General features: G+C 16.5%; 2 protein-coding genes across 2 annotated transcripts, besides 37 other annotated features; both read left to right on the top strand. All coding sequences in view use genetic code 6, as the record gives it.

Moving 5' to 3' along the window:
• Window positions 1-6: part of a microsatellite that runs on past the window's edge.
• A 1733-nt stretch (window positions 7-1739) lies between these two features.
• Window positions 1740-1799: a microsatellite.
• Window positions 1800-2460: 661 nt separating this feature from the next.
• Window positions 2461-2493: a microsatellite.
• Window positions 2463-2514: a microsatellite.
• Window positions 2487-2535: a microsatellite.
• Window positions 2488-2541: a microsatellite.
• Window positions 2542-2803: 262 nt separating this feature from the next.
• Window positions 2804-2855: a microsatellite.
• Window positions 2817-2856: a microsatellite.
• A 99-nt stretch (window positions 2857-2955) lies between these two features.
• Window positions 2956-3032: a microsatellite.
• Window positions 2973-3030: a microsatellite.
• A 45-nt stretch (window positions 3033-3077) lies between the features above and the next one.
• Window positions 3078-3139: a microsatellite.
• Window positions 3140-3701: 562 nt separating this feature from the next.
• Window positions 3702-3744: a microsatellite.
• An 885-nt stretch (window positions 3745-4629) lies between these two features.
• Window positions 4630-4681: a microsatellite.
• A 1088-nt stretch (window positions 4682-5769) lies between these two features.
• Window positions 5770-5823: a microsatellite.
• Window positions 5824-5999: 176 nt separating this feature from the next.
• On the top strand, window positions 6000-8335 carry IMG5_130770 (hypothetical protein; the record flags this gene model as incomplete). The annotated part of the gene is made up of 2 exons (XM_004032024.1): window positions 6000-6270; window positions 6318-8335. 2 exons carry the CDS (start codon window positions 6000-6002, stop codon window positions 8333-8335), a joined length of 2289 nt encoding a protein of 762 aa, XP_004032072.1.
• Window positions 6133-6189: a microsatellite.
• A 237-nt stretch (window positions 8336-8572) lies between the features above and the next one.
• Window positions 8573-8639: a microsatellite.
• Window positions 8584-8639: a microsatellite.
• Window positions 8640-9502: 863 nt separating this feature from the next.
• Window positions 9503-9555: a microsatellite.
• Window positions 9508-9554: a microsatellite.
• Window positions 9556-9634: 79 nt separating the features above from the next.
• Window positions 9635-9690: a microsatellite.
• Window positions 9691-9851: 161 nt separating this feature from the next.
• Window positions 9852-13348, top strand: IMG5_130780 (hypothetical protein; the record flags this gene model as incomplete). Its single annotated transcript, XM_004032025.1, has 6 exons — window positions 9852-10153; window positions 10208-10745; window positions 10810-11170; window positions 11252-11449; window positions 11502-11672; window positions 11738-13348. Exons 1-6 carry the CDS (start codon window positions 9898-9900, stop codon window positions 13346-13348), a joined length of 3135 nt encoding a protein of 1044 aa, XP_004032073.1. The 5' UTR covers window positions 9852-9897.
• Window positions 10761-10807: a microsatellite.
• Window positions 11184-11236: a microsatellite.
• Window positions 11679-11736: a microsatellite.
• Window positions 13088-13119: a microsatellite.
• A 59-nt stretch (window positions 13349-13407) lies between the features above and the next one.
• Window positions 13408-13447: a microsatellite.
• Window positions 13448-13475: 28 nt separating this feature from the next.
• Window positions 13476-13562: a microsatellite.
• Window positions 13481-13531: a microsatellite.
• Window positions 13563-14791: 1229 nt separating the features above from the next.
• Window positions 14792-14838: a microsatellite.
• Window positions 14839-15420: 582 nt separating this feature from the next.
• Window positions 15421-15463: a microsatellite.
• An 817-nt stretch (window positions 15464-16280) lies between these two features.
• Window positions 16281-16339: a microsatellite.
• A 218-nt stretch (window positions 16340-16557) lies between these two features.
• Window positions 16558-16597: a microsatellite.
• Window positions 16558-16609: a microsatellite.
• A 39-nt stretch (window positions 16610-16648) lies between these two features.
• Window positions 16649-16698: a microsatellite.
• Window positions 16676-16751: a microsatellite.
• Window positions 16678-16751: a microsatellite.
• Window positions 16752-17477: 726 nt separating this feature from the next.
• Window positions 17478-17508: a microsatellite.
• Window positions 17509-17995: 487 nt separating this feature from the next.
• Window positions 17996-18027: a microsatellite.
• The last annotated feature ends 543 nt before the right edge of the window (window positions 18028-18570 follow it).

Genomic DNA, 18570 nt, shown 5'->3' on the forward strand with positions numbered 1-18570 from the left:
TAATATCATAATCTACACTTTATTCCTATTCATAAATATTTTCTTCATCATCATCTAAATCATATTTGAAATTATTAAAAATAATGTTATTTTCAATTTGTTAATTATTTTTTATTTTATTTTTTACTAAACTATTATTATAATCTTGATCTTTTTTGCATTATTATATTTCATAGCTATTTTTTTTTTTACTTTCATTTAAAATGCTTTTTTATTTTAATAGATTATCTTCTTCTTTTAAATAATAATGATTTAAATTAATTTCATATTCTTTTTATTTATTTTCTATAAAATAATTATCGTCATCATCTTCATCATCTTAATCTTCAAATTCTTCTTATTTTGAATTTTAATTATATTAATAATCATTAGAAAATTCATTAATTTATTCATTACTTTTATATTAATTTTCATATAAAGATTAACTATAATTTTCTTATTAATCGTCAATATCTTCTTCAAAATCATCATTATTGCTATAATTTTTTAATTCGCTATTTTGAAAAAATTAGTTTTCTTTATCTTGTGTTTTTAATTAAAATTATTATTAAATATTAGATTAAGAATTACAATCTTTTTAGCAAATTATGTTTGAATTACTTTAATGTAAATTATTTTTTAATATTTATATTAATTCTTTTTTATTATTTTAAATAGATTTATGTTTTTATATATGTTTATAAAATATTTTTGTATTTGTATTTTACTTATTATTTAGTTATCATTTATATTTTTTAAATATATATTATGTCTTTTTTATATTTATTTTAAACATTTTTATTCATCACTATCATTTTTTAATTCTCTCAATTTTATTTTATGATGATATAATTTTCCTGATTAAGGTATTAAATATTCTAATACTTTTTTTAAAAAAAAAATTAAAAATTATTTTAAATATATTTTTTTAACTTATAGTCGGTATATCAAAGCTTAAAGCTAGTCTTTTCGGTATAATTTAACATTCTTAATTGTTTTATTTTTATATTTTATCATTTTCTTGATATATATATTTTTTTTATATAAATTATTATTTATTCATTTTATATTTTTTAAATATTTAATAATATATATTTTTTTATTAAATTTGCAATAAAAAAATTTATAAATGTATATTTTTTATTATTATTAAATATATATAAATAATATTTTCAACATTTATATATATTAATGTATTTCATTTTTTTCTAATCTTATCATTTTTTTTTATAATTATTATTAATTTAGTTAGGATATATACATGAAATATCTAATTCTCTAAAGAATCTAGTATTATCAAGTTTTCCAATATTTCTATTAGTTTACGATTCATTAAAAACTTCGTAATTATTAATATTATACATTATTTATTTTTTATTTAATGAATTAACTAAACAATTATAATTTTTTTAAATATAATCAATAGGATTAGATAGTGATCTTTAAACTTTTAAAATATTGAAACTATTTAATTTTTTTTTTTTATTCTATGTTAGGAAGAGTAGCATGTATTTACTTTAAATATTGTAAACATTCAACTTTACTTAAAAGTGGTTCATAATCTTTATCATCAAAATCTATAAAAACATCATCTTATAATTTTTATTAATTTTTATTAACAACTTTATTTTTCTAAAATAAATTTTAATAATTTATAATATCGTTTCTTTAACTAATACCTTCATCTACACCTTCTTCTTTCACAACATTTAAACTTTTATAACTTTGTATATATAAATATTAAGTATTTAATTAAAAGAATATATATATATATATATATAAATATATATATATATATATATTTATAAATAATGTATATACTATGAATTTTAATTTTATTTTGTATTTTAACTATAATTTAGATATGATTTTTATCTAGATTATGAATTTGTTTAAAATTTAAATCGCTTTTTATTTAGAATTTATATATAATAATCTTTATATTATTTTAATTCTTTATTTAAATCTTAAACTTTATCTTATAGATGTTTATAATTTTAAATTAAATTTTGATTTGTTAGTTCAAGTGTTTAATTATATCTTAATAGTTTGGATATTTAATTTACTATTTTTTTATTATAAATTGAATATTTTTAATTTAATTTTTTAAAATTATCTGTTTCAATTTCTAATTATATTAATTTTTCATTTTTTTGTATATTATTTTGTGTTGTAACAGTTTAACTTTAAGTTTATTATAGTAATAAAGGTTATTATTCAAATAAATATTTTTTTTTTTGTATAATCTTTATAAATCTTTATTATAAAAATTCTAAATTTTTTAATATAAATTTCCTATATTGAAATCTTCATCATCGCTTTGTATATTTTTATAAAAAATTAACTGATCTTTTATATTTATATTAAATTAAAATTAAAATTTTATTATAAAAAAAAATTACTTCTTTTTTTATATGATTTTGTATTTTATAACATTCCATATTAAACAATTTAAAACAATATTTTCTAAATAAAAGAATAAAATATATAAATATATAAATATATAAATATATATATTTTTTTATATATATATATTTTTTTATTTAATATTTTTTTTTTTATTAGTTACTTTTTATTTTTTTTTTATTTCTTTATATTCTTTATAATATATAGCTGTTTATTATGTTTCCTTTATAATTTCGGATTTCATTTTTTCTATTTCTGTATGAATTAATATTAAATTTATTTATGGAGAAAGAATCTATAAAAATAATATTATTAAAAATTAAATAAAAATATATATTTGACATCTCTATATTAAAATGTTTTATTGGAATTTTCATCTGATATAAGTTTATTATTATTTTAATTTATATTTTTATCGATTTCTATTTATTATATAATAATTTCTTTTTCATATAACTCATTTCTTATTTCTTAAATACGATCTTATAATTAAAAAATTATATCTTTTTTAAAATTCTCAGCTTCTTATGATTATTGTTATATTAAAAGTGACTATATATTAAAAAAAATAATATAAATAGAATAATAATAAAAAAAAAAAAAATTTAAAAAAAATATAAATAAAAATATAAATAAAAATTTAAATATATTGATAAAAAATAAATTTTTTATATAAATATAAATATGAACAAATATATATATATATATATGTATATATATAATTATAATAATATATAAATTTATAAATATATATTTTTATCTATATACTTATTTATAAATTATTATTTTCATACTTATTTTTTTATATTTAATTTTATTATTTGTATATTTTATTCTTTAAATTTTTTTATATTTCAACTTAATAATTATTTAGTAAATATATTTTTATATTTTATCTATTTTTTTTTTTTTATTATTATTTGATTTAAAAATTAAATAAAAAACATAAAATACAATTTTATATGTTATTTACTTTTCCTTAAGCTTAGTTTCTGTCATTAGATATTTTTTCAACTATTTTTTACAAATAAGTATTTTCTTCTGTAAAGTTTTTAATTAATATATCTTATTATTCATCTGTTAAATTATCTTTTTTATTTTAATTTTCTAAAATAAAAATATTTTTTTTTTATTTATAACTAATATTCATATTTGAAAACAATATTAATTCTTAAGCTTATTAGTTTAAAAGTATATTATTATAATAATCTTTATTTTCTTCTTATTAATCTCTTAATTCTCTTTATAGATTAACAACATTTTAGCCTAAATTAGTTTATACTTGTTAATTACTATTATCCATATTTATTTATTTTAATTAAAAAATAAAATTGAAAAATATAAATTTTAAAATAAAATATAATTACAAAAACAAAAACTTAAAATATATTATTATGATTAATTAATTTTATTTAATTTATTTAATATAAAAATAAAAAAATAATATAAATATTGAAATATTATTAAAAAAATATAAATTGACTATAAAAATTAAAAAAGATATGATTACTACTATTTTTAGAGGATGTTTTTCAATAGGGGCATCCAATACATTCGAAAAAGTAAAAATAATAATTAATAAAATTTTAATTATAAAAATATAAAGAATCAATAATAAAATAGGCAAGACTATAAGCTACATATGCAAGAGATACAGAACCTCCAGATTAAACAGATATATAATGTTTTTTTTTATATAAAACTTATATATATGTATATAAAAATATATAAATAAGAAATAATAATGACTTTAACAGGATAAGATTAAGAAACAAGACCATAAATAGCTTTTAGTACAATTATAAATAAAATGCAGCATAGTGAATCGAAAAATAAATGGAATTATATAATAAAAAATTTAATTATTTTAGACATTTGTTTAGAAGAAAAATGTTTTGTTGATGATATTTTTTAGTTAAAAATTGCTCATGTAGAAAATTATAGTGATGTTGAAAAAAAAAATAGTATAAAAATATACTTTTATATATTTTATTTATAATGATAAAAAGATGATTTGAAAATAGATGTTTTCATTTAAAAATATTTAAAATATTTAAAAACTAAAAGTAGATTGTATTCAGATAAAACATCCAGTTTTAATGTGCCAAGATATGAAAAAAAAAAGTATTTTAGAAAACAATCGATAGATAAATTATTTGATGAACTTGAAGAAATATAAAAGTTTTTCGATTAAATATAAGATTTATAAAAAACAAATACATATAATTAATAAAATAGTAGAAAATATATATATATATATATATATATATATATATATATATATATATATATTATAATTTATATTTTTGAAAAAAAAAAAAAGAAAATTAGTAAGATAAAGGATATTTAATATATAATATAAATCAATATGTTTTTTCTTTAATATTAACTTAATAAATGACATTATTTTCATCAATGTATACAATATTATTAATATTAATAGGTAAAGAATAATAATAAATATATATATATATATTTTATTTTATTTTTATTTATATTTATATATAAATAATAGAGAAAATATTAAATTTACAACTTTCATAAGCTTTATAATTAAAAAAATATTATTAAATATTTTTAACCAATAATGAATATTTGTCTTTATTTTTACATAATTATTCCTTTGTTTAGAATTTCCAAAATATTAATATAAACGATTTATATAAAGCTGAACAAAAGACTTTAAATATAATAAACGAATATATTTAAAGTTTTGATAAAACACAAAAAAATGGTAGTAAATACATTGAAGCGAAAATCGTTAAATTCGAAATGGATATAAATTAATTATAAATAAAAATATAAGACGAAAAAATTGAAAATATTTAAAATAATAATATAAATGAAATTATTACAGATTTAAAATACGGCTTTTTGTCTATCTAAAATAATTAATTCGACTCCTAAACTGGCTTTTATGATGAAAATTAAGATCCAAAAAATTTAAACGTGAAATAATCAAAGTTATTGTTTTTAGATTTGGCTGTTAAAGGGTTTAATAAGTAATTTTTTAAGATTATCGTAATGAATATAGTACGAATTTCTCTGAAAATATGCCTTTTGAAGTTTAAGATAATTTAGAAGAAGCAAGTGAATATAATCCTTTAGGAGAGTATTTTTAGAAGAATTGCTAACTTATTATTCATAAGAAGGAAATTATTGATAATCATATCTATTAGGAAGATGCTTTTAAAAATATTAAATACTACGATGAAGAGATTTTTTAGGAATTTGTTAATGAATATAGTTATAGTATTAATAAAAATGAACAAAATAATAGTAGTTATTCGAAAATAAATAATTCGTAAAAAAATAATAACAATTCGTCTGATTTGAAGCAAAATTTACATTATTAAGGGGAAAATGAAAGTTTGCTTTTAAAAAATTTATGATTTATTCTTATATTTTATATTTATTATTTTCCTTTATACTTTATATATGTATTTTTTTATGATATTATATTTGTTTCTTATATTTTTTATATATAATTAGGATTAATTATTTTAAAAAATAATAGTTTATATATGTATATAAATATATATATTTATAATATACATTTTTTTTTTAATTTAGTAATTAATTAATAAATCTAAAAATATTATTAAATAAAATAAATGAAAGACCAAAAATTAGTTAAAAACTGGTAAGAATAAAGGAATCAAAAAAAATAAGAAAAAGAATAAGAAATACTATTAGGAGAAGGAAATAATATATTGGCATATGATTAATACAATTTTGATGAATTACCAATATAAAAACATAGTATAAAATAATAAAAAAATATATATAAAACAAAAAAAAACAAAGAGTAAGAAATATTATATTGTGTTGAAAATTATTCATGTGTAATAGTAATTGCAGAAACTGGATCTGGAAAAACAACAAGTAAAAAAATCCTAAAAACAAAAAAAAACTTAACAAATAAAATCTAGAAATTCCATAATATCTTTTCGAAGCTGGATATGGTATAAATAATAAAAAAATCTGTATTTCCCTCCCACGTAGAATAGCCGCTATATCAATCGCAAATCGCGTAGCCTAAGAAATGAATTGTAAAATCGGTGAAGAAGTAGGCTATAGTGTTCGCTTTGATGAAAAAACAGATGATGATTTAACTTAAATAAAATATATGACTGATGGAATGTTAATAAATGAAATATAAAAAGATCCATTATTAACATAATATTCAGTTATTATGATTGATGATATACATGAGAGGACTATAAATACGGATATTATTTTGGCTTTATTAAAAAAAATTCGAAGGAAAAATCCTGTATTAAAATTTGTGATTTCTTCTGCCACTTTAGAAGGGAAGAAGATTTTTTCGTTTTTTTAAGAAAATTAATTTCAGGCTAAAATTTTAAATATTTCAGGAAGACTTTTTCCTGTTGATATCTTTTATTTGTAAGAAAGTTGCCAAAATTATGTTTTATAGGCTTTATTTACTACACTGGATATTATTTATAATAAAAAGGAAGGAGATGTCTTAGTTTTCTTAACTTCTTAGTAAGAAATAGAGGCATTTATGGAAATTTTATATAATAGACTGACTGAAAAGCCTGCTAAAGTGAAGATACTACCTTTGTATTCGGGTCTGCCCCAAGAAGAATAACTAGAAGTATTTAAACCTGTTGACAATAATACAAGGAAAATTATTATATCAACCAATATAGCCGAATCTAGTATTACTATACAAGGAATAGTATATGTAATTGACTGCTTGCACTAAAAAATTAACTACTTTGATTATAAAAAGGGTATAGATAATCTTTAAGTAATACCTATAAGTAAATAAAGCGCAAAATAAAGAGCAGGTAGAGCCGGAAGAGTATAAAAAGGAGAATGTTATAGACTTTGTAAAAAAGAAGATTTCGAGAAAATCTTATATAATGAAAATACACCGGAAATACTAAGATGTAAATTAACTGATTTTATAATTTAAATAAAAAATTTGGGCGTAGGAGATATTTCTTAATTTGAACTTTTAACAAAACCAAAAGAAGAAGCTTTTGCAAAAAGTTTAGAGGAACTTTTTGCTTTTCAAATAATCAATAAAGATTGTAATTTAAATGATTTAGGTAAATAAGTAGTAGAATTTTAGTTACCATATAATTTAAGTGTTTTACTTTTGAATTCTTTTTAGGAAGAATTTGGTTGTTCTGAGGAAATTTTAGCCTTATGCTCTATTTTATGTCTATAAGGACAGGTTTTTTATTCTCAGAATGAAGTTTAAAATATTCTGAAAGTGAAAAAAAAGATCGGGGCTAAGGAAGGAGACCATTTGACGTTAATTAATATCTTTTTATTATATAAAAATATTAAAAATTAAAACGGAAAAAATGGCTTTTGTAACGAAAATAAAATCAATAGTAAAAGCCTTCATTTGGCTTTGAAAATTTACGATTAATTAAAGGAAAAATGTACCTTTTTGGGGTATAAAATAGTCTCTGGAGCAAGTGATATTGAAGGAATTTTAAGATGTTTGGTAAAGGCATTTTTTTTAAATGTAGGGTAGTTACAACCTGATGGATCTTATAGAAATCTGAGAAATAAAGAGATATTATTTTTACATCCGAGTTCTATTTTGAATATAAAACCGCCTTAATGGGTTGTTTATTCGGATTTAGTATTCACTAGTAAGTATTATATGAGAGAAGTTTCAGAAATAGAAGCGAGTTGGTTATTGGAGTTAGCAGGGCATTATTTTATAGATGTCAGGGCGAAATAAATGGAGAAAAAACACTAGGAAGAAATCTAAGTTTTAAATAAATAAGAAAAATATGGAAAAGGTTTTGATATTGGGTTTAAAAAAAAAAAAGGGATGGATTTTTCGGTTAAAAAATAATAAGATGATGAAGTTAAAAAGAAAATTAAACTTAATTTACCTATAAAAAAGGAAAAATAGAATAATATTCTGTCTTTTATTGGTTATGAAGAGTAAGATTGATAATATTTTAATTGATTAATTATATATAATATTTTTTTACATATATAGTAATTATTTATTTTAAAATAAATAATATATATATTATATACAAATTAAATATTATTTTTATATATATCATATAATAAATTTTTTGATATTTTTTTTTCTTTATTTTTATAATGTAATAAAAATAGAAAACATGTTTTATTCTAGTTTTTTTTTTCAAATGTGTTTATAATATTTATAACAAAAATAAAATAATTAGATAAAATTATATATAAATATTAATTATATATATAATTATATTTATATTTTAATTATATATTTTTTATTTATTTGAAAAATATAATTACATATATATTTTTAATTATAAATATTTTTTTTCTTCATATTTATTTTTTCATTAAAGCATACATATAAACATCATATAATTCTTATGGAAATTAATCTTGCTTTTCACATAAAACAACTTCTAATTTACATTCATTAAATATTTTTCTAAAAACCTTATTTGAACGTGTAATTGAGCTTTCTAAATTTTCATAAACATAATTTTCTTCAGATATATTTTCTTTTATAATAATAATTCCATTTTCATTTAGTTTTTAGGTACTTTTTTACAAAAAAAATATCAAATCTTCATCTTTTAATTAATTACATACCCATTATATCCATATTACATCATAACTTTTTTCGAAATTAAATTCTTCTAAACCTTATTAATAATATTTATTTATATTTTAATGATATTTAAGAATCTTTTTTGCCTTCTCTATATATTTATCACTAGATTCTAAAATATCTACCTCTTTAAAAATTAAACTAAGTAATTATTTGCTTATACGACCAATTCCGGCTCCACAATCAAGTACATTATTATATTAAATTGCCGTCTTTTATTCTAGTTTTTTCAAAAAAGTTTTACTGAATTCTATATCAATTTAATTTAAATGACCATATCCAGATAATACACCATCATATGTATCTTCCATTTGATTCCAATATGCTTTTCCTGTTTTATACCAATCGTTTTGTTGAAAATTAGATAATAAAGGTTTTTTAATATTAAAATAAAATAAAATTGGGATAATAAAAAACTTTTAATTTTATTTTACTATATTTTTAAACATTGAAATATATAAGTTTGTATATAAATTAATATATATAAATATTTATATATTTATATAAATATTTTTTTTTTATAATTTATAATAATTTTTATTATATTTATATATTTTTTTTTTCTCTTATAATACAAAATATATCATTTTCTAAATAATAATTATTTTTTTCTTTTTAATTATATTATGACATCTTATGTTATGATTTATTATTTTATATTATAATTTTTATGTTTTTTTATGTTATTTTATAATAATAACTAATATTTTGAAATTAATATTAAGCGGTTTTTGCTAAAAAGAAAATATTTAAAAAAATATATAATTATTTTTATTATATAATATAAAGAAAAATCTTTAAATATTCAAAATTTAATTTAAATTCAACATTAAAAAAAAATATATATATATTTTTTAATAAAAAAAAAAATATTAATTCACAAAAAAAAAAAAAAAAATTAAATGATCGACACTGTCACACTTGTTTAAGTATTCGAAGGATTATTATCTAATATGCCTTTAAAAGTATAATAAAGTGAATAATTTATAAACTAAAATTAATTATAACCAAATTACTGTATATAATTAATGATCTTAGCAGACAATCCTTAATATTCTCAATAAATCCGCTTATCAGCTGTAACTAATATAAAAAATACAATAGAAAAATACTGGATTACTACAAATATGAATAATAATACAGCTTTATCTTTATAAGGTATATTAATATATATAAATATATATAAACATATTTATAAAAATAAAAATAAAGATAAAGCCACTATTAAATAAAGTATAGCGGATGCTTTTATAAGATCATCTAGTGATAATTAAATATTTGTTTTATACAAATAAATAATAACTAAAATAATAAATTACGATTATCCTAATGAATGGCCTGAAATATTGACTAATATATTAACTAGATTAGGTTCTTCATAAAATTTCGAGGAAATACATGTTTGTTTGATTACTCTTTAGAAAATATTCAAGAAATACGAAGTTGAACTCGAAAGCAATGTCCTTGATCATCTTTTAAGCAAATCTATTATTATTATTTAGAATTTAGCAGGCCAATTATTATAAAATTATAATCTATAAACAGCTTATTAACTAAAATGTATACTTAAAATTTACCTTCATTCAATTAATATGAATTTCCCTTTAATATTAGCAGATTAGAATACACTATAAAATTGGCTAGTTATAATAAAACTTGTACTTGATTATTAGATTATTTAAGAATCTACAAATATTGAAAAAAATCCTTTTTGGAAAAATAAAAAAACATCGATAGATATATTAATAAAGTAAATATTTATATTTATATATGTAAATATATTAATATAATATTTTATATATTTATATATATAGAATGTTGTAAAAACATTGCTTAAAAAATTCTAAAGACAAAATATAGAAATAAGTTGCATGCTTATTTTTATAAAAATATTCTGGTTCCTTTGTATAATCTATTCTTAATATTTTATTTAATGAACTTCTTAAAGGAAAACAAGTGCCAGAAGTTGTTATTAATTGCTGCCTATAGTTTTTATTATATTCTTAAAATTATGATGAAACATTTGATGTCTTGCATCCTATTTTCGAATAAATCATTTTCGATTTATGTATTCCTATGTTATAACCAACTGCATAAGACACTGATCTTTACAATAGCGATCCAGAAGATTATATTAGAAAAAATGAAGACAATATATCTATAGCAGTTAATAAGGTAAAATAAAAAAATATATAAATATATAAATATATATATATATATATATATATATATATATATATAATTTTTTTAATATAGAATGCTTCTGTTAAATTAATTATTGAGGCATGCAAAGTAAATAATCCTAAAGGAGAAGCTTATATAAACTTAATATTTAATTTTATTGTTTAATGTTTAAATAATAATATAAATCCTAGAAATAATTTAAATATATCTATAGCTTTTAAAGAAGGAATTATTAATTTGTTAGGAATAATTAGAGATTAAGTATTAACTGTATTTATATTATTTTTAATTTGTTAATTTTTTTAAAAAATGAAATATATAGATTTATGAAGTGAAAGAAATAACAGTATAATTAGAAAACGTTCTTTAAAATTATATTATTCCTTTATTTTAATCTGATATAGGAATCTTAAAAGCTCGTGTATGCTAAACAATAGGAATTTTCGGAGGAATTTAATTTACTAATCCTTATAATTTACAAAATATAATAACTGTTTGAATATTATATATATATATATATATATATATAAATATATATAAATTAATATATTTATATAGGGACTTTCTTAATGTATGATAAATGGAGATTTAGTATTAAAAACATAGTCTTCAATTGCTTTATAATACTATATAAATTAAGAAGGTGTAAAAGATTTAATAAGGCCTGGTTTATCTGATATGTTATCTATTTATATAAAATTAATGAATAAATTAGACAATGATAGTTTAGTATCTGCTTTAGAAGTAATTGTTAGTAATTTTACAGAAGAAATAGCCCCTTATGCATATGATTTAGCCTTCCATTTAAGCTCAGTTTTCTACCGATATAAGAATAAAGAAGTTGGGGAAGAAGAAAATTGCGAAGATGGCGAAGTTTCGGGTGCTGAATGTTTATAGGCGATAATTAATATTTTAGAAGCTCCTTTAGAAGTTTAGGTTTATTAGAAAATAGAAAAAGACTTTTTAAGTAAATTAATTGTAGAATGTTTTGTGGATAAAGAATAGAGATATTTAGAAGAAGGATTTTCTATTTTAAATATTTTACTTTTTAAAATGAATTAAATTCCTAGTAGTTTATGGATTTTTTACCCTTTTATGTGTTATTGTATTATTGGAGTTCCTTAAAATATTAATCTTTCATAAATTTAATATAATGAAGAATATTATTAATTATTTTCTGTATTAGTTAATTCTACTGAAAATCAAAAATAATAATGGGCTTAAGTAGTTGATAGTATGGTAGGTCCTTTAAAGAATTATTTTTAGAAAGGAAAAGATATAATTTTATAATAAAATGATATTTTCGGTTAGAATTTGGTCAAGCTATTATTTGATTTAGTTGAAGGAATTTACTAAAATTAAAAGAATTTTACTTATACAGAATAAGCAATTGCTACTAGTTTAATAATTGGTTTTGTAGAAAATATGTAAAGCCCATAAATTGATCATATTTTATAAAATATTATTGAGTAAGGTTTATCCAAAATTAAAAATTCAATTAATAAAAATGTCAAAATTATCAATATTTAACTCATTTCTATTTGCCTTTATTATAATCCATTACTTACATTGAACTTTTTAGTAGAATTTTAATGTCTTGATTACTACTTTTAGGCTTATTTTGAAAATTTGGGAGTCTTTAAGACTGATTTTGAAAAATAAAGAATGCTTGTAGGTATTAGTTCTATCTTAAAATTATAATAGAGTTAGCTTCCTTAAGGTATTTTAAACTCATTTTAAGGTTTAGTGTGTTATTTGGTTTAATTGACTACAGAAATAATAAAATTAAGGGAAAAAGGTGAAAATAAAGAAGATAATAATTGTAATAGTAACAACGAATTATAAAAATTATAATAACAACTACAATAATACAACGATAATACTCCAGGAGAAAATATAGCAGAAAGCGATGAAGAAGAAGATGATGAAGAAGATGAAGATTTTGATGATAATGTAGAAATGAGAAGTAAAGTAGTATATAAATATATAAGTCCTTTAGAAATGTTCGACGAAATACTTTATTTAGAAAAAGTTGTTTTGGATTAAATGTAAAATGATGCAGGTATGTATGGATTTATTATAGGTTGCTTAGGGGAAGATTAAAAGAATTAATTAAATTCAAATTTTAATTTTGTTAAATGTTAAAATAAATAATAATTATAAAGCTGATTATTGTATTTTTATTTAAAATACGTAATTTTATTAAAACATTAATTAAAATTATTTTTTATTTAAATTAAAAAAAAATATTTATTTAAAAAATAATATATAAGATTATATATATTAAAATATTAAATTTAAATATATATTTTGTATTATTATTTTAATATTTTTTTATATATATTTTTATATTTTAATTTTTCTATTTTTTTTTTATATATATATATCATAAATTTATTTTTATAAAAGAAATTTAATATTTATGTATAAAATTTACGATATTCAAAACTAATATATACTAAAATAATATAAAAAATATAATATTAATTATTTTTTTTAAATTTATGATTGATTACATTATATATAAAAATAATCAATCAATCATATATAGATGATTATTAATTATTATAATCATTATACTATCAAATTATTTAATATTTAGTTATTAAGCATTAAATATTCCTAAATTTCCTAACTAGTCAACAAAGAACAAGAAATTATCTAAAAACCATATTTTTTCTATTAATTCTAATTCACTATTATTTAAAAATTTTATTATTTTAAATATTTAAAATATAGCTTCCTTTATGGACATCAATATGTTTTAAAAGTACACAATTTTAAAGATTATGTATTTTTCCCAAAGAGCAATCATATTATAATTTGCTGAATTTTTTATATATATAAGTTGGTACATCAATAAGGATTTTATCGTTTTCATCTTATAAATTATTAATGGCTACATATCTATTATTTATTTATTGGAGTTATATATTATCATTGTATCCTATTTATTATTCAAGCAATTATTGTTCTAAATTAATTGTATCTATACCCACTAAATATTAACCATCGGAAAATAAAAGGACTTCACGAGTTTAAGATTCCTCTATAATAAAAGTAGAGTAGAGAAGGATTTTGTTAAAATTCGTGTTTTTATTAGTTAAAATTGAACTGAATTTTAAATTTTCGGTATTTCCAATTAAATCATGCCTTTCGAATTAAAAACGGTTCTATTCTTTCTCATAATAGTAATATATTATTTTCTATTCTGTTTAATGGAAAATATAGTCTAGGTTGGGTTTTAATAGAATTTCTTTATTTGCTTTAATTCAGGAAGTGAATAGAATATTATTTTATTCGAAAATTCTACTAATAGTTAATTTTGGGAAGATTAGATTATTTTAAAGTCTTAATCAATTTTTAATTATGATATAATTTCATAGGAATATTCATTTTTTTGTTGTTTTTATTAATTTTCGATGTCTTATTTGCTTTTATTTTCTGTTTCTTGTGTTTCACAATTAGTTTTTTTTTAAATTTATTCGTTCTTTTTTATTTATTTTTAAATTTATTTATTTATGTGTACAAAATTTTAAGGAGAAAGTTAATTTAAATCGTTTTAAAAGTTGAAAATATTTTAAAAAGAATTATTCAGAAATGAAAATATTTATTTTGGTTAAGTTTCAAAAAATTTTGGTTAAGTTTCAAAAAATTTTATCAATTTAATACTTTTATTTTATTTTATTATAAAATAGGCATTTTGTTAATCATTATCTATATTAATTTAAATACAATCTTCAACTTTTTCTAATATTATTTATATACTATTGGAAATTTTGAATTTATTAGTCATTAAATATATCAGTATTAATCCATAATATATTAAGTATATAAAAAATTAATAATTATTTACTATATTTGTTAATATTAAAAATACTATATTGTATAAGTAAATAGATAACATTAATCTAAAATCTGTCTTGAAAAATATATTCTATGGCAATATTTCAAAATAAAAAATACTGTAGATAAATTTTAATTCTAATAATATATACTAGAGAATGTTTTTTTTGTAAAATTAACTCAAGCCAAAAGATAATAATATGTTTACCAATACATAAATAATGTTTTTTATTTTTTGTTTTTAATAAATTCGATGCCTCTAGTTGTTGATAAATATAAATAAATAAAATGCTTTTAAAGGATTTCAATACAAAGTTTATTTCCTTAATATAACACTATAAGCTTAATAATTCCTGCTAACAAAAATAAAATAAGCATTAATTTTTAGATAATTATTTTTATTATGTTATTTTTTTTTAATTTTTTTTTTTATAATTTAGTTAAGAAATATTAGTAATTAGTAATTATTAATTTTTATATAATTTTATTTTATATATATAACTAGAGATAATTTGATATGAATAATATTAAATATATAATATAGACTTTTAATTATATGGTGATTTATTTAAAAAAATCTAAAATAATATATATTATATTTTTTACATGTCTATAATATATTTATATAATTTTAAATTCCAAAATATCATTAATATAATATTTAAAACAAAATTGGAATTTTATATGGCTTTAATATTTTTTAAAAAATATATATAATTATAATAATACTATAATTTTTTTCATTTTTTTTTTAAATTAAATATAAATTATCTGTATATCATGTTTATAATAAATTTTATTATAAAGTAATTTTTAAAGATATATTTATTAACAAAAAGAAGAAATCGTAATAAAATAAAGAATAAATTTTTTTTGTAAAATATATATATTTAATATATATAAATAGTTATTTTTTGGTAATAATGCATATGATATCTCATAAATTATTATTTTATATATAAAAAAATAAATTCAGGTTTAATTTAAATTTATATTGTATTATAAGAATAATAATTAAAATTATATTAATTAATTTTTATCAGTAAAAAGTTTTGAAATTATAATATGAGAATATTAAAAAAATTCTGTTCAATAATAAAATCAAAAATAAGTTTTAATTATAAAACTATTGGTATTTTTATCCCTAAAACTATAAATATTATTAGAAAAAATAAGGAAATATAATATTGATTTAAAAAATAGAAATAAAATCGTGATATTTAAAAATAGGTTAAAATATAATATGACTTTATATTATATATATTAATTTATAATTATATTTCTATTAGAAATATATTTTATTTTAATATATATAGGTAAGTATTAAAAAATGTTATATTTTTTATATATAAAAATAAGTAAAACAATTTTATATTTTATTTTAAAAATGTTGAATATATATGTTACTGTTTTAAAATAAATAAAATAGATAAATAGATAAATAAACTATTTATTTAAGTAATAATATATACTTAATATAATGAATATGTCTATATATATTTAATATATTGAATGCATACATATTTATGTATATTTATATTTAATATATAAAATTTTATTTAAATAATAAAAAAATTTATATTTTTTAAATTTATATGTATATATTATATATGTTAATTAATATTATTTTATATATTTATTTTTATTCTTATTTTTATTTTAATTTTGATTTTAATAACTAATTTTATTTTTAACTTTTTATTTATAAATAATTTTTCTTTAATTTATTTTTTATTATTATAACTTATTAATATTTAGATTTTTAAATAGTTATTATTATTTATTTAAATCATTATTTATATTTTTTTATATAAAAAAATATAATTAGAAAACATTAATTTCTTTAATTATATAAAACATTAATTTAATTTTTAAAATTAAAAAAAGTACTTAAAATAAATTTTTTTTATTTCAATTATTATATATAAAAGAAAAATAAGCAAAATAAATAAAAAAAATGAATTAAAATTCTTAAATACAAAAGAACATTAAAAAATCAAAATAATCGTAAAAAAATAATAATTAAATATTATTAAAATTTTAAAAAGAATAGAATTCGAAATGCTTTTAAGAAAATATAATGATAGTTCAATTAAATAATACAAATCAAGCAATCAATGTACACCTGATAAAGAAATTATTAAATTGGATAGATTAAAATCAGAAAAGTATATTTTATTATAATAAATAATCATTGTAATAAAAATAAAAAGACTATCAAGATTTAGTTATTTAGATAGTTAAAATAAATCGTAATCAAAAGATTAATCAAAAGGAAGTTTTTTAAATATAAGCGATGCTAAAAGAAATATAAGTTTTTCTTATGAAAAATAAAATAATTTATCTTTCGCTAAAAATGCAAAAAATAAATAAATATTAACTATTGAATAATAAATAGAAAATTTATATTTTTAATACATAGTAAAAAAAAAAAAAAAAATCATATATATATATTATTAAAATAAGAATTATAAAAATAAGAAAAAAGATATTCCCTTATTCAGTTTATAATAAAAAATAAATAAAATTTTAAGTAAATCATAAATATAGAAAGAAGAGGGAATCCTAAAAAAAGGTTTTGGAGAAATTCATAAAAATTAACAATTGTGGTATTTGTATTTATTATCTTTTGATTTTTCTGAAAAATAGAAAGAAAATATATCCGACTATATTTTAGTTAAAAATATATATATATATATATAAAAAAAATATAAAATAGTAAAATAAAATTTTTGAAAAAAAATACCAAAATTATATACATGAAATATTAACTTCTAATACTTTAATTGAAAATTAAAAAGAAAATTCGCCATAAAAAAATTTCTAAAATTCCCAAAAAGGAGGTCTAAAAGACTTAAAAAATATAATATATGAAGAAAAATCAGAAAATTAAAGCTCGTAATTAAAAAATGAAAAATAAAAAAAAACTTTTGAATGGGGAACAGAAGAAGTAGCAATATCATCAAATAGAAATAATAATATTAAATAATAATATTTAAATACAGAAGGTAATTATTAAACTCCATTAAATTATAATAATCGAATAATAATAAAAAAAAATTAAAATGTGAAAGATTTAGCAAAATAATTAAGTTTTTCTAATAAAAATATAGAAAAAACGCCTTAATTAGGTTATTTAAATTAAGAAGAAATATAAGAGATAAATTCTAAATGGAATGAATAAGATGAGAATTTATAAAATATATTAATAGAGAAAAAACTTAAAGATGTAAATGATTTAAATGTAAATATTACTGAATTAAAAGAGGCTGTTTCATTTTCCAAAAAAACAGTTCTTATTAAAAGAGTAAAAAAAGTCTATTTTAGGTTTAGATGGGATTGAAATAAATGCATAGGAAATGGATAAAAAAGGAAGTTATTTCGGTTTTACAGTACATGAAGCTAATAAAAAGTAATAATAAATCTTTCATAGGGAAAAAATAGTCACTTTATAAAGAAAATCATTAAGATTAAACAATATTTTAGACATTTAAAAAGGTTTGAAGTAATTAGAAGAGACTGATTCAAATCAATTAATGTATTTG

This window comes from Ichthyophthirius multifiliis, assembly GCF_000220395.1.
Source record: "Ichthyophthirius multifiliis unplaced genomic scaffold scaff_1120509251024, whole genome shotgun sequence".
Lineage (NCBI taxonomy): Eukaryota > Ciliophora > Oligohymenophorea > Hymenostomatida > Ichthyophthirius > Ichthyophthirius multifiliis.